The sequence below is a fragment of the Protobothrops mucrosquamatus genome, unplaced genomic scaffold (genome assembly GCF_001527695.2).
Source record: "Protobothrops mucrosquamatus isolate PMUCROS unplaced genomic scaffold, P.Mucros_1.0 scaffold390, whole genome shotgun sequence".
Lineage (NCBI taxonomy): Eukaryota > Metazoa > Chordata > Lepidosauria > Squamata > Viperidae > Protobothrops > Protobothrops mucrosquamatus.
This window is the reverse complement of record NW_015386722.1, coordinates 195470-212005: the sequence shown is the minus strand read 5'-3', so window position 1 is coordinate 212005 and position 16536 is coordinate 195470. Positions and strand designations below refer to the sequence as shown.

At 43.5% G+C, this 16536-nt stretch overlaps 1 protein-coding gene across 1 annotated transcript; it reads left to right on the top strand.

Annotated features, from left to right (window-relative positions):
- The first annotated feature begins 1807 nt into the window (after nucleotides 1–1807).
- Nucleotides 1808–11069, top strand: SESN2 (sestrin 2). Its single transcript, XM_029284139.1, is given in 7 exon segments — nucleotides 1808–1935; nucleotides 3355–3575; nucleotides 5093–5319; nucleotides 5868–5983; nucleotides 6332–6522; nucleotides 9410–9554; nucleotides 10971–11069. Coding segments are annotated over 7 exon segments (1101 nt in total). The 5' UTR covers nucleotides 1808–1821; the 3' UTR covers nucleotides 11058–11069.
- Nucleotides 11070–16536: the final 5467 nt, after the last annotated feature.

The following is a 16536-nucleotide window of genomic DNA, read 5'->3' as shown; positions in this document are numbered from 1 at the left end:
CAAACAGCAGAGGGCTAGGCATTTGTGTTAGTAAAGGGGAATGTCTAACTTTTTCTTTTAATTGAATTTTTTTTTAAATCCGGCCTTTATTATTATTATTTTATAAATAACTCAATGTGGTGACTATAGCCAAATACTCCTCCTTGCACTTATTTTCCCCACCATAACAACCTTGTAAGGTAGGTTGTGCTGAGAGAGATGGACTCCCCCCCCCAAATCACCCAGCTGGCTTTTATGCCTAAGGTGGGACTAGAACTCACGGTCTCCTGGTTTCTAGCCTTTACCACTAGACCAAATTGGATCTCTCTTTTTGGGTTCTCTCTTTGTTCTTATAAGTTGTTTAAAGGGGATAGGGCAAGAGCTGGTCTCCTATCTACTTTCTAGCCAACAGGTATAAGATCAGCAAGCATTTCTGATGCCCATATTATTTTTCATGGCAGTAATGAAATAATGTCTCTTGAAATTAAGCAGGCTCGGAGGGGGCGTGTATGGCCAGAATTAGCCTTTAATCATTGTCTTTCTGCGCAAATCAACCTTGATGCTTAAAAAGACATTCCTGGGTTCAGCATGTTGAGTCTGTGTCCTTTGCACGGGGCTTCAGAGGCTTGGATATTGGAGCTTTAGAAAATAAACTAGAAGGCTGGTCTTTTGCTCTGCCCATCCCTGCCTTTAGAACAGCACTGGTAAAATGTGCCCAGTGAGGAGTGCTCCAAACAGGTGGATTTAATTTTAAATTAATTACACCCACGTTCCAATCACTTCATAGGATTACTCTTACTCTTAGGCTATTTAATAACTTTTTTCTCTCTTTTACAATAAACAACGACAGCTTAGTCATGACTTTGAAGGGGCTCTGGGCAGCTATTGACTAGACATTCATGCTTGAAAAGAACTGGATAGAGAGCATATCTTGTTTTGAAAACAGGAAGAAGGAAGAACAATTTCAGAGTCAGGCTAATCTGGAACTGTGGACCAGCATCCCGATTTTTGTAAATAGCTGAGAGGTTATGGAAAGCTGCTGCTGCTGCTGCAGATATAATCAACTTCAGATTGCAGATCTTTCCAAATAAAAACTTTCTCCTATTTCTTCTCCCCACCCCACCCGCTTCCACTAGTGTTTTATTTCTGCAACTTCAGTTTGATTGCTATTGTTAGATAATTATGAATAAGGTATGCAAATGATCCAAGAGAAATCCCTGCAGCCTGCTCTGCCTTGTATTCACTCCCAATTGAATATATTTCTTGTGGATTTATTTACTTTATTAAATTTATTTACTAGTTGGGCAAATCTCTGTTGTACCTATTCTTTGGAAGCTGGTTTAAAGTAATGGACAAGTCCCTAAAATGGACAGGTTTTCTTGACAAGATTTCAGAAGGCCTGAGTGTGTGAGACTGGCCCAAGGTCATCCAGCTAGCTTTGTGCCTAAGGCAGGACTAGAACTCACAGTCTCCCAGTTTGTACACCTAGCGCCTTAATCACGACACAAACTCTTTTCTGCCTTTCCCCCATTTGAGCTAGCAAAATTCATCCCAAGAGATCTTTGGGCAAGCAAACTATTTTCCTTTCCTGCTGCTCCAGCAAGAAATTACGATGATGTTCTATCTTGCAGGGCCTTTTTTTTACAAACTTGACCATTCTTTGTATATATTTATGTGTTTTAACAGTTTAGGTAAATGTTCTGTCCAGCTGAATTATTCTCTCCATGCCCTTCTCCTTGGGCCTTCTCCTTACTATAGATCCTACAAGAAGGAGTAGAGAGCGCCCAGCGACGTCTCTTCATAGAAGCCTTTGTTTCAACGGGCAGAGTGGATAACATTACCATGGTGATGGGACTACATCCAGAGTACCTGACAAGCTTCTGGAAGACTCAGTATCTCTTGTTGAGGATGGATGGGCCACTGCCGTATCACAAGCGCCATTACATTGCGATCATGGTGAGTGGGCGAGCACCGCGGGGACTTAGATTCAAAGCACCAGCAGGCAGGGACACACAGCTCCTTGGGAAACTGGGCAAGTGATATTCTCAGCCCAATCCTCCTTTACTCAGTGGTTATTGTGTATAGAAATTGCTGTCCATGCCACCTTTTACTCCATAAATATCAGGCATGAAGAATCAAGACCATACTTTAAGTTGCAGTTAAGATTTATTGCTCAAGGTTCAGTGCTAAATTGGCACCAGCTAAGGATCAATGGAATTCAAGAGGGGTTGAACTTGGACCATTTGTGGGAAAGTAATGACTCTAGGATGATGGTTTACTTAACTCCACCCTCCACCCCCCAGCTGTGCCTGTTCTTTTCCTACAATGAATGCCATGCCTGGTGGGGAATTCTGGGAGTTGAAGTCCACTCATCCAAGTCGCCAGGCTGGAGAAACACTGTTAGGACTAAAGTTGCAAACAGAACTTTAAAAAGACCCTCATTTTTATTCCTGCAGCTGCTGTAGGTAGCAGTAGACTGGATGGGTCAATAGTCAGTCTTGGTATAAAGTTGATTCCTATCCATCTCTCCCTTCTACAAGAAAAGCCCACAAGGGAAAGTGAAAAGTAAGAGTCCTCTACCAGCCTCTGATTTCGTGTTTGTCCTGGAATAACTGCGTTATCCTCGCAGGTTGCCCTTGGGAGTTCTTTTACAATCTTTTCCTTTTATTTCAGGCAGCTGCCAGGCATCATTGTTCCTACCTGGTTAGCTTTCACATAGGAGAGTTTCTCCAGGTAGGAGGGGACCCAGCCTGGCTGCGAGGTTTGCAGTATGCCCCACAGAAACTCAGGAACCTGAATGAAATCAACAAGATCCTAGCCCATCGGCCTTGGCTGATCACCAAGGAACACATTGAGGTGAGTGCCGAACCTGGTGGAGTTGGATCAAACCACCTTGAAGCTATTTTTGTTTCAGGTCGTTGAAAGACAGCAAACATTTCATTTTCCTATCATTTTTTAAACCAGTTTGTCCAGCATGCACAGCAGCTTCGTTCTTTCCACACTAAGCCATAAACTATGATTTACGGTCCATAAAGCCTGGATTCGTGTAATATACTAAGACAAAACCAAATAAACTGAATTATAGGGCTGCACAAGGAAGGAGGCATCTCAGTACTTGGTGTGCCTTAGATTCTGGTTGAAGCAAATCCTTTGGGGGAATTCCCTTGATCCGTTTCACTTTTGTGGATGGCTTTGTCTCTTCCCTAATGAGACAAGTAATGATATGGGGTTCTATGCTGTTCTATGGGGAAATCTGGGAGTTGAAGTCCTCAAGCCTTAAAGTTCCCAAAGTTGGACACGCCTGCTTTAGAGGAAGGCTGTTGTCTTCTCCTGGAGGCAGAGAGCTGAGAGATCTTTACATTTGTTTTTTTCCAGGTCCTGCTAAAAACTGGGGAAAACAGCTGGTCTCTAGCCGAACTCATCCAGGCCCTGGTCCTGCTGACTCACTACCACTCGCTGGCCTCCTTCGTGTTTGGCTGTGGCATCAACCTGGAGCTTGACCAGGAAGCTGGGCACATCTTCCAGCCACCGTCGCCCCGCAGCTGCGACAGTAGCCCCAGCTCGGAAGAGGGGACAAACAGTTCTAATGTAAGCCCGTTTTGGGGAGATGGATCCTCTTTTTTAAAATAAACAAATAAATGCATTTAGGGAGCTCTTAAAGGTGAAGAAAAACTGGCCCCAAAGCGGGTGGGCGGTAGTAAACACAAGAGACACAATATCTTGTGAAGTATGCAGTCCCCGTGGCTCTGCCTGGGAGGTTGGACAATACAGCCGGTCTTTGATTTACAACCATTCATTTAGTGACCTATTACCAGTCCTCAGACTTACAAAACCATTGCAGCATCCCCACGGACATCTGATTAAAATTCAGGGGCTTCGTAACTGGCATGGGTTTATGATGGGTGCAGCATACGTGGGTTGTTTGTGACCTTAAGATTGCCGTTTGTGACCTTCCCAACCAGCTTCTGACAAGCAAAGACAGTTCGCTTAATGATTGCATGATTCAGTTAACAACTGCGGTGGTTCACTTAACAACCATGGCAAAAAAAGGTCGTAAAATCGGGCACAAATCACTTAACAACTGCCTTGCTTAGCAATAGAAGTTCTAGTTCCAATTGTGGTTGTAAGTCAAGGACTACCTGCACTGCTGATTTTTCTACTACAGTCGTCGTCCTCCTCCTCCTCCCCCCACCACCACTCTCAAGAGAGAGAACATAGTGTAGTGAGGGTGTGAAATTAACGACTGGGCAGATCCAGGTTCAACTTTATTTCCACCCAAAGAATCCAGAATGATTTCAACAAACCTGTGCCCTTTTCCGCTAACAACAATCTACCAAAACAATAAATAATAAGATGCCCCACCAATGGACAGGCATCTCCTGACTTCTGCTGTCTGTGGGCTGGATTCAGCCACAAGATTCATATTCACAAAACTCACGTAGAATCCAGCAAATTATGGCTTAGCACATCATGTAAACCCCACTTAGGCTGAGTTGCAGTAAAGGGAGTCTTTCACATTAGCAAAGCCAAGATTAGCTCGGAGCCAGGTGCAAGCCAAAAGCAGGCCCAGAAACTCCGTTGTTCACTATTATCTGGTGGTTAGAGAGAAAGGGAACTGGTGGGTCTTTGCTTAGGTCAGGGGTAGGCAACCTTGGCTCTTTTCTGACTCGTGGACTTCAACTCCCAGAATTCCTGAGCCAGCATGGCTCAGCTTGGAAACCTCTCCCTTTCCCCTCAGCGTGGCTGGCTCAGGAATTCTGGGAGTTGAAGTCCACGAGTCATAAAAGAGCCAAGGTTGCCTACCCCTGGCTTAGGTGTTGGGCAAACTTGCAAGAATTTCCTGGTGAAGCAGTTCTGTGGTTTTTCAGGGGGAGGTCCAAAAGCCTATCCTCAGATTTAGAGAAGATGGGTACACTCTTGTAGAGAAGGCAAGAATATAGATTGTGGGGACCGGTTTGCTTGGTTCCCCCACTACCCATCCCCACCGGAGTTTCATCCGTGATAGAAGAGTTCAACAAATGGCTAAGGCAGAGCATAGTGAAGTAAGGCCTGTGGGTCCATCTACCGTGGATCATTCCTGAAATGACCCTCTCTGTTCTCACTTTTCTCAGAGCACTGATGCTATGGAGGATGTGGAAATGCTGATGGAGAGGATGAAACTTCTGCAGGAGAGCCAGCTTGAGGAGGAAGGTGTCACCCAGGAAGAGATGGAGACCCGCTTTGAGATGGAAAAAAGAGAGAGCCTGCTTGTGACTCCCTCAGGTGAGGCAAGGCCACCTCTGAAGAGAGGTGAGACTTCCACCCATTCAGACTTTTAGTCAAACAACCTGGTGGAGAATGGCTTGGAGATCTGGAATCTTTCAGTCTGCAAGCCTCATCCAACCCTTCAAAAATCCAACCAAACATTCTGATGTATTAGCTGTGGTGGCTCAATGGCAGTATTGGAGGCTAACTCTGCTGACTGCCAGCAGTTCGATCATGACCAGCTCAAGGTTGACTCAAACTTCCATCCTTCCGAGGTCAGCAGAATGAGGACCCAGATTGTTGGGGGCAAATTCCTGCTCTTCAAACCGCTTAGAGAGGGCTGAAAAGCAGAGGTCCCCAACCTTTTGGGCACCAGGGACTGGTTCCGTGGAGAAAGGTTTTTCCACAGACCAGAGAGTGCGTGGTTTTGTGTGCTGCCTACATCCCACGGATGGGGCTTTGCTTCTTGTGCGGACTGGATGCTGGCCTGCCGCGGCCTGGTACCGGTCCACGGCCCGGGGGTTGGGGACCCCTGCTGTAAAGCACTATGAAGCAATATATAAGTCTAAGTGCTAGTGCTAAGTGCTGTTGATGGCACCACATCATGGATTACATGTGTTTGTTATGGTTCCTTTCTCCAGTAGACATTGCTGAACACTCCCTGCCCCCCAATGTTCTGTGCTTTGTGGAGGATCCAGAGTTTGGCTACAAGGATTTCACCAGGAGAGGAGAACAGACCCCTCCCACCTTCCGAGCCCAGGTACCATGTGTGATACTTTGGATGCATGCTTATCCCCATCCCCAACAGCATGTCAAAAATCCCATGGCACACGCTAATTGAAAGGTGGATCATTTGATTTGACTTAATGTGTTCTGTAAATCCACCCTTTGGCTGTAAGTTCATAGTTTAATACTGGATATGAGCCAGGTTATAAACCATGGCTTAGCACGATAGTTTGTGCACTGACTTGTGGTTTAGCTTTGGATATGAATCCAGCTGAAGTGACTTCCTGGATGGCATTGGCTTGAAGAAGATGTCACCTTGATTGTAAAACTAACCCTGGTTTAGTGCAGATTGTAGGTCCAACCTGTATTTCACCTTCTACAGGACTATACGTGGGAAGATCATGGTTACTCGCTTATCAACCGGCTGTATCCTGATGTGGGACAACTGTTGGATGAGAAATTCCAAGTGGTTTACAATCTGACCTATAACACCATAGCTATGCACAGTGGGGTGGACACATCCATGCTCCGGAGGGCTATCTGGAATTACGTCCACTGTGTCTTTGGCATTCGGTAGGTTGCTTGAGCATCTTTTTTTTTTTTAATCCCTCCTGAAATTCTTCACATTTGCTGGATTTGGGTAAATCCAGCAAATTTGAGTCCAGATTTTTTCCTTCTGCCTTGCTTTTAGCACAAACCAATTATCAATGCGCAACTTTTTTTTCTAACTGGATGATTAATCACTGGAAAGAAGAAAACACCCAACTACAGATAGTTCTCAGCTTACACCTACAATTGAGCCCAAAATTTCTGTTGCTAAGCGAGACACTTGTTAATTGAGTTTTGCCTCATTTTACAACCTATCTTGCCACAATTGTTAAGTGAACGACTGCAGTTGTTAAGTTAGTGACACGGTTCTTAAGTGAATCTGGCTTCCCCATGGACTTTGCTTGCCAGAATGTCGCAAAAGGGGATCACATGATCCAGGGATGCTGCAACTGTCATAAACATGAGCCAGTTGTCAAGCAGCTGAGTTTTGATCACATGACCATGGGGATGCTGCAATGGTTGTGAGTGTAAAAAATGGTCATAAGTCACTTCTTTCAGTGCTGTTGTAACTTCGAACAGTCACTAAACGAACTGTTACAAGTCGAGAACTACCTGTAGTGAAGCTGCTTTGCCTGCAGTGGCAAGCCATGAGTATCTAGCAACAGGAGTCTGGATTTATTGTACAACTTCCCTTCTCTTCTCCCCTGCTCTGCATAGCTAGTTACTTTCTGGCTTTTAATCCTGCTGGTTCAGCCATCCTGGCTGAGCTATTGTTTGCCAGCCTGTACAAAGCAGGAAAGGGTTTGCTTCTAAGCAGGGAATAACTGAGCAAGCAGAGTGTACAAGAGACGGATTGAGGTTGTGAGTCCAAAGTTCAGTGTATAATTCAAAGCTGCAGCTTGGCACTGCAGGTGAACAAGTGACTGAGCATCCTTGTCCTGTCAGACTAATTGCCTGAGGAAAAACAGTTGTGTTCGGTTCTGCCAGGTGACTTTAGGATGGATGGCTGTGCAGGGACTGCAACAATCGGTGTGACTAAAGGACTGAATCATCTAATTTATGGGAGGTAGGAAGTAACACATGCTCAAAGCATGTGGGAAAACTTGTCTTCTTCTTGTGTGAACTGAGGAAGTCCTTTACAACAAGGACCGGCCAGCTTGTGGAGCTCATATAGTCTCATCCTCCATTTTTTTATAGTTTCAATATCAGCCCATTACAAAAATGTAATGAGGAATCGCTGATTCGGGGCCATGATTTTCTTCTGAAATCAAACCTTTGCTAGTTTTAATGAGTCTGTTTTTCTAGGAAGCCCTGCAGACCAAAAATTCAACCTCATCCATTCCATTGATATCTCTGCGCCACAGGCTATATAGTTCCTTAGATATCTAATTTTTCTTTTTCAATTAAAAAAAACCATGCCATTATTAGCTACAAAACCCTCCCCCAATAATACCAGACAGAAAAACCAAATCCTTCCCCCCCCCTTGGCCTTAAAGAAAGAAGGATGATGCAAATGTTGGCTTGCTGGGATTAAAGACACAGTTTCTCCTAGCCAATTCTCCTGACCACCTGCTTTGCGTGGAAAAGCTTCCAGTTCAAACTCTGGCACTGCAAAAAAAAAAAAAAATGAAAGCCTTGGCAAGACCTTCTTTATTTTTAAAATAAAACTGGCATGGGCAACCTGCAGCTCTTGAACTAGATCCCTGGATTATTTTCAGAAATCCTCTGCTAGCAATTTTTCTATGCTTCCTGTGCAAGACAATAGATAAGCAGATGGTTCAGAAAGTGCAGAGGGAAAAATGGAGGTGACAATATAGTAAATAAGTGGTATTATTACTGGTTTTGATTTGACTTTGTATCGATGCCCTGCTCTCATTTGGCCATTTCCAAGGAAGACAGTACAGGTGGTCCTTGACTTACAACAGTTCATTTAGTGACCGTTCAAAGTTACAACAGCACTGAAAAAAATGACGTATGACCGTTTTTCACATTTACGACCGTTGTAGCATTCCCATGGACACCTGATCCAAATTCAGATGCTTGGCAGCTGATTCATACGTATGACCGTTGCAGCGTCCCAAGGTCATCTGATCCCCTTTGGCGACCTGACACGCAAAGTCCATGGGGAGGCCAGATTCACTTAACAGCCGGGTTACTAACTTAACAGCTGCAGTGATTCACTTAACAACTGCAGCAAGAAAGATCGTAAAATGGGGCAAAACTCACTTAGCAATGGAAATGTTGGGCTCAGTTGTGGTCATGAGCTGAGGACTACCTGTACTGGTAGTCCTCGTTTTATGACCACAATTGGAACCAGAACTTCCATCACTAAGCAAGGCAAGTTGTTCAGCGAGCTGTGTCCAATTTTATGACGTTTTTTTGCCATGATTGTTAAATGAATCACTGCAGTTGTTAAGTGAATCGTGCGGTTATTAAGCAAATCGGGCTTTCCCAATTGAATCTGCTTGTCAGAAGCCGGCTGGGAAGGTTGCAAATGGTGGTCACGTGACTCTGGGATATTGCAACCATCAAGGAAACCTGTCCCAATTTTGATCACGTGACCGTGGGGATGCTGCAATGCTCATAAATGCTACCACCGGTCAGAAGTCCCTTTTTTCAACGCCATTATAATTTTGAATGGTCACTAAATGAATGGTTATAAGTTGAGGATTACCTGCACTCAATATCAAATGATCCCTGATCGCTGATTTAGGATTCTGCTGCCCACCTAACCTTCCCTAATATGGTGTCTACACAGAAGGCAACAAGCTGGATTTTTCTCATGCATCTTGGCCAATGATATAATGGTTTTGCCATTATAGCCATCATATCTAAAAGGTATCTGGGCTATGGGAAGTTGATCATCTCAGCTGGCTGATCAATTGTAAAGCTCATATGTCATCTCTTGTAGGTATGATGACTATGATTACAGGGAAGTGAACCAGCTTTTGGAACGTAGCCTGAAGATCTACATTAAAACTGTGGCCTGCTACCCGGAAAAAACTACTAAAAGAATGTATACCCATTTCTGGAGACACTTCAAACATTCAGAAAAGGTAAAGTGAGTTCTACTGGGTTATGGGTTGTTTGGCTTCCATGCTTGATTGACCAACATTGGTGTTGCATGTTGCATTAAGTGAGAATATGTTTTCTTTGATTTTGGCTTAGACTGGAGATGAACTCAGCCACTGTAGAATGTAATCCCAATTTATGGTTTGGCACACAATGTTTTTCAAACTTGGCAACTTTGAGTTGTGTCAAGTTCATGGCTGGCTGGGGCATTCTAGGAGTTGAATCCACACATCTTAATATTGCATTACACCATTTCTTCATAGCTATATTAAGGACATTACTGATATCATATTGATTCTTGGCAAGAAGAGTTCTTATTTATGGATAGCAAAGGATGCACAGAACAAGCCTTGATTTGGAGAAAGAAAGGAAGAGAAGGAAGGAAGATTGGATCAGGAGGGGTGTGTTTATATTTGGTGACTTTCTCCCTATCTAACCACAACAATATTCTGGATTTCTACTGGCCTGTGAGCAAAAGATCCCAATTTCTCAGAAGAGCACGATTTTCTGCTTTCACAATTTTTGGCTCTTTTGGGACAGGAAGCACATAACTGAAGTATAAGCCTAACGTACACATAAAACAGCAGAACAACAACAAAAAAACAGGCTTTAAACTTCACCTCCAAACCCAGGAAAATAAGCATCTGCACCTCACCCATTAAGTTGCATCATCAACCCAGCCCAGGGTGATCTTTGAGTTCCTCTCAGGTGTTAAGGGTGCAATCCTAAACTGCCAAAAATTTTGCTTGCCTGTGCCTTAGGGACATTTCAGAGTTGCAAAACACTAGGCTGTAATCCTGAAAAGGAAAGAAAACAAGAACCAAATAAGGGGCACACTAATAAAGAAGTGGCAATAGATCCCTTTGATATCTAAGTAGTGGATCCCTCTGTGTGGTGGATTCACCAGCTGAAGGAGAGGGGGTCCCTCTAGGGCAGGGGTTCCCAACCGGGGGTGCGAGACGATATTCCGGGGGGGGGGGCCGAAAACTTGGGTTTGAAGTTTCAAAATTATAGTGTATATGCATAATTTTTTGTGAGGGGTGTGAGAATATATCAGAAACGTTCCAGGGTGTGGGGTATAGAAAAGGTTGGGAATCGCTGCTCTAGGGGGAGTAAAGAGATATTCCAGCTTGGAGTCGATTTAGGGGAGGAAACATTGGAGGTCAAACCCTTAAGTCTATATCTGCCATTTCCCGGACAGTCTGGCAAGATTCTTGTAATATAAGTGATTAACAAAAAAGTATCTATTTGAGCCTATTCGTGGAATGATTCTGGTTGCTTGTGCCTGATATTTTGAGATCTAAGCAGTTTTCTGGGATGCCAGGTTTTTGTGCCAGGATTCATTCTCTGCTTGTTGCAACTCTCACATCGCTTTCTATCATGCCTCTCCTTGCCTTTAGGTGCATGTCAATCTGCTTCTTTTGGAGGCTCGTATGCAGGCAGCCCTATTGTATGCTCTGCGTGCCATCACCCGCTACATGACCTGACTGGACTTGACTCCCTTCTTTGTGAGTGAGGCAGCCTTGCCCTGGACCAGGGAGCTTTCTTCCAAAGACCTGTTTCTGGAATGTCTGGTGAAAAAAATCAAGTTACCTCACCTTTTACCTGTGGCTATTTTTGGAAGCATTTTATATGGGGGTGGACTTTTTGAGTCGCTCTGCCAAAAGCGACATTGTGAGGCAGACGTGAGTTCAACGTGAACTGTTCCCTTGATGTGTGAAGGAAACCAACCTCAGTTTCATCATCATCACCTGGGGAGCCACCTGTGGTTTCTTGGTTTTGCCAATGGTGGCCCAAGGTTTCAGAGTTTGATGCTGAGGTGGCCAGCTCCTGTTCAAAAATTAGAGGAGGTCACTGCATCCCATGCTGATGTCCCTTGATGACCAGCTTGGTGTGCACCAAAGTTGGAGATGGCAGCATTTTAATGAATTGTGCAATGAATATCCTCTGCCCTGTCTACATCTTTTTTTGTTTTTTTGCAATGAAGATGGTCCTGAACCAGCTGAGGCAAAGATCACCAAAGAGATCCCTCTGCCATGGACATGGCTTTACTCTTTGTCTTTGGTCTCAACTTGCTACAGAACTTTGAATGTAGGACTTTGAACATTTCAAGCGGGTAACTCCTGAAGCTCTCTTAAGGGTAGGGAGCAGAGATGTGCCCTGGGTGTGTATGTGATGATAGCAGTGGATGTGCTGAATTTAAAACAAGCTGGCCACTAGAGTAACTGGTGACTACACTACATTTCTTTTTTCTAAGCTTCAGATCCCAAGATCATTGTGTTTCAGATGTTCTCCTTGCAAATATGGAAATGTCTCAGCTGCAGAATGGATGGTGGCTTACAGATGAGGTAAAACTAGAAGAAGAATGTGGGTTTGTTGTTAGTTGGCTGGAATATTCTCTCTTCCTACTTTTCCCACTCCAAAACAAGACAGAAGACTATTGTAATGTGGGATTGATTTCCCAGATCAATAAACTAACTTCAAGTACATGAATCTCTGTTCCCAATCCCCCAGGACCTTTGCTTCTGTTCTCTTTTTTTTCTTGTCCTTTTCTAAGAAGTTCTTTTCCTGATGTAAAATTGTGTTGTTTGGCTATTAGATCCCATTATCTCCTCGTGCTCAAGTGTTTGAGCTTTGGACATTGTGAAACTCTTATCTTCTTTACAGTCTGCTCCCTGCTATTCTGAAAGCTTATATTAACGGCTGTAGAAATGGGAATGTTTCTCTCCATCTGTCAAGCCCATCTCCTTTTTAGGATGAGACAGTCATCTGCGGGCTGGAAGAGAGATTGTTGAATGTCTACGGAGATTCTCAAATCATCCAGGTCACGGTTGTCCCAAAGGTGCTTTTCAAAAAGGCAACTGGACTTTCTTGTGTTTTCCTTTTTCCTTGAAATTCAAATTCAAAGAAAAAACATAGTCCAATTGCTTTTTGAAAAAGCATCTTTGGGATCTTCACCTGATCTATTCATGCAACGGAATGAGACACTGGATTTAAGAAGTGGCCTGTATCATTTCAGATTAGAGGTGGCCAGAACTCAGTTTAAACTTCTTTTTTATCTTTTTTTTTAACTACCCTCTGTAATAAAATAATTTAGCATGAAAGAAGCTTGGCTTAGCTTCCCCCTTGTGCTCTTGTTTTATTTGCAGAGAATTTTACACCTTGTTCCTATAAGCCAGCTCAAATCACCACTGCCTTGAGCAACTGTCTCGTCCCCCTGAACTAGCAATAACTGATCACTGAGGACACGGTCAGGTGGGGAGTGGTCAGATTTTGTTTTTCCCCTATCACTGATATTTGCTGGTGATGTCCTCCCCCTTTCCATTGTAACATGTTTAAAAAGTGGCTCAATACTGCCCCAGTCCAAATAGAGTGAGCTTTATTTGTCCTCAGCCCTTTCTCCCTTAGCCTGCCCTGTTTGGAGGAGGCGAGGGGAGAAATGAAATAGACCAGGGGTCCCCAACTCCCGGTTGGGTACCAGGCTGCAGCATGCCAGCAATTGGGCTGCATAAACAAGCAAAGCCCCATCCGTGAGATGCAGGCAGCACACAAAACCACACACCCTCCGGTCTGTGGAAAACCCTCTCTCCACGGAACCAGTCCCTGGTGCCCAAAAGGTTGGGGACCTCTGAACTAGACTGGTGTTTTTCAACCTTGACAACTTTAAGATGCTGACTGTAGAATTCTGGGAATTGAAGTCCACACATCTCAACATTTGCTAAGATTGAGAAACACTACTCTAACCTTTGTCTGTTTTGTCAGCCAAATGGGAGATTGACCTTGCATCAACCCTCTTACTGTCCTCAGAACATAGCTTTGTGCTGGTTAGCCTGAGCCAAATTCCCTATATGTGATTGATTGGATTCTACTGCATCTTGAAATGCTCACCTCTCTCGTGTGGGAGGAACCATTTGGAATGCTCAATTGCAAAATTATGATCCCTCAACTACAGTACAGGAGATCATGGCTAGCTAGCATAGATCATGCAGGGGGGTTCTGTTAGGGTCAAATGGATCTTCTAAACTTCATGCTCTAATGATATTCATCAGGTTATTGGCAACTAGAAAGTAGGATGAGGAGGATTTGAAATATGGGTCTTTTCATTCCCTCCTATACCTCTCTACTTTGCCTCAAGCAATGTTATAGAGGTTCATAGTTTTATTTAACTCATTTCGGAGGCAAAGCTATGAGTTCCGCTTAAAGGGAAAGTTGCTCGTTAAGATGAAAAAAAAGATGACTGAGCTTCCTGCTACTGTATTACTCACTCTTCCTGCTCTGAGAAGGAATTAAATGTCCATCATTTCAAACGTTAGCATCTAGGAATGGGAGGGTTTAAGATATTTTTATCCTAACTCCAATGGACCCATTGGGCATGATGTCGGGAGCTGATAGGAGTTGGAATCCAGCAGCTAGAAAACTACATGTCAGTTAGATCCTGGCCCTTGGCTCCTTTTTAATTTTTTCCTCTGTATTACATTTCACTTTGGTCCGGTGTGAGAACTTTTTCTAAATCCTGGAAAAATTCAGCTCTGGCTTTTTACTCACTCTGCATGCTTATTACAAGAGATGGAAACTTCTTTAGGTATTATGGGTTGCTAACACCCATCCCCTTTAGCCCTTGTGGCTTCAAAGTTGAAGATTATAGAAGACCTAAGTCAACATCTAGAGAACCACAAGTTCCTCACCCCTTATTTCCAATTCCTTTCTTTTTTGAAATCTTGGGATTAAAATCTGAGTTTTAGACTGGTACTAAGCCCTAAAGTCATGCAATGCAAAACAAGCAACAATCTGCCCCCTCCTTTCACCCTTCTAACTATGGCTCAGCAGTAATCAGCTTCAAATAGCAACTGTGATGAAGTTGGGTTCCCAGGAAAATGTGAACCTTTCCAAGCATTTCTGCAATATACATAAGATTCTGTTTGGAGCAAACAACTCCGGTTACAAAAGCTAAATTTAACTATTGAAGGCCTGGCCAAAGGTTGCCCAGCTAGACCATACAGTTGGAGAGGGAGGTGAGCTTAGCAGCCAACACAACTTTGTGTGGTACCTCCTTGATGCAGAGTTTGTTTGGCTGCATTACTTTGTCCGTTGGCCAGATTCCTAGACTAGACACTAGACATATATCTTAGAAGTCCATGAGAGAAGTCCAAAATGTGATGGTTTACTCTCAATGCCAGAAACCGTTATTCCTGAAGCCAAGGAAATTTAGAACATGTTTTCAGGCATTTTATTTTGTTTTAAACCAAAGAAAAGAAACCCAGGATTCATTTGTGGAACCCAGCTTATAAAACAGGTTAATCAGATGCCACCCAACAAGGTTTTTCAGACTTTTTGAGAGCCAATTTGGTCTAGTGGTTAAAGCACCAAGCTAGAAAGCAGGAGACTGTGAGTTTTGGTCCCGCCTTAGCCATGAAAGCCAGCTGGATGACTTTGGGCCAGTCACTCTCTCTTGGCCCAATTCACCTCACAGGGTTGTTGTTGCAGGGGAAAAAGGAGGAGGAAGAAGTGTTGGATATGTTCATTGCCTGGAGTTATTTGTAAAAATAATAAATGGCAATTAAGTAAATAAATACATTTGGGGTACATATCGCAGGTTTCCTTTCGGGAATTCTTGTTCAGTATAGGGTCAATAATGGATTTACTAAATTCAGGGGTATCCAACTTTGGCAACTTTAAGATTTGTAGATCTGAGTCCCAGAATTCCTCAGCCAACATGGCTGGCTAGGAAATTCTGGGAATTGAACTCAAGTCTCAACTCAAACTCAAGATTGGACAGCCCTGACTTGGTATATTTTTTTGTAAACTCACAAGAACCATGGTTTAAAATTGGCAAACTTTCTGGCAGATCTTCTCGGACTTGAGACGATGGTCGAAATATTTCAAACTACTTGAAATTTCTTAGACTGAGACGAAGGTGCTTGGGGCGTTTATTATATTGTTTGGTTGAGTCTACTTCAATGTTATTTGGATACCTGTGCAATTAATGGTTGTACTCTAAAAATACCTTGGAGTCTGTGAAAAAAACCACCATTTCTGCAGGATCGTAAGGCTGAGCTATCCTCTTTTACCTTGTCACTTCAGAATGAAAAGTCTGTAACCCTGAGCATCCAACTGATACCTTCTTTTGCCTTTTCCTGATGGATGTTTGGCCCACTTGCCTTAAAATGGTACAATTGTGTGTGTGTGAGGCAGCGAGAACATAATGTCTGGAGCTTTCACCTGAGTGTGCCACTACATTTCACACTGGTGCCAGCTTCACGATCCCTGACAGACACCTCCACCATCTGGTACCCCCTTTTCCTCCAGGCCTCCTCCCAGATGGTGCCCTCTTCCTCTCCTACTTTCACCCAATAATCTACAGGTCTGGCAGCCCCCAAATCTCCAGAATTCAATCTTTGCTTCACATTAAGTTATGTTGTTTTTGTTTTTTTAATGTATTTTCTGTATCGGCGCTGTGACTCTTGATTCAAAGTGTTTGTTTTTGGAGAAATAAAGTTGCCTTTTTGTTTACCAAAAATCTGTTTTGAGTGACATTCTTGACAGTATTGGTTTCACAAAGAAAAGTTTGGGTTTAGAACCTAAGAATGCCCCCCCTTTTTTTTTTAATCACAGCAAGACGTTTGGCATTGTGTGGGTCATCAGCCATGCTTCTCGCCTTACCCCAGTGATACCCTAGACAGAATGAAGGATAAGTTTCCTGACAGACCAATTAATCAGTGGAATGGTTTGCCGCCAGAAGTTGTGGATACTCATCACTGGAGATTTTAAAGAAGAGATTGGACAGCCATTTGTGTGAAATGGTATAGGGTCTCCTGCTTGAGAAGGGTGTTGGACTAGAAAACCTCCAAGGTTCCTTCCAACTCTTATTATTCTGTTATTTTGAATGTATTAATTTAAGAGCCTTACTGTATATACTCGCCATATCACAAAAAAGACGTTGAGAGACTGGAAAAAATTCAGAGAAAA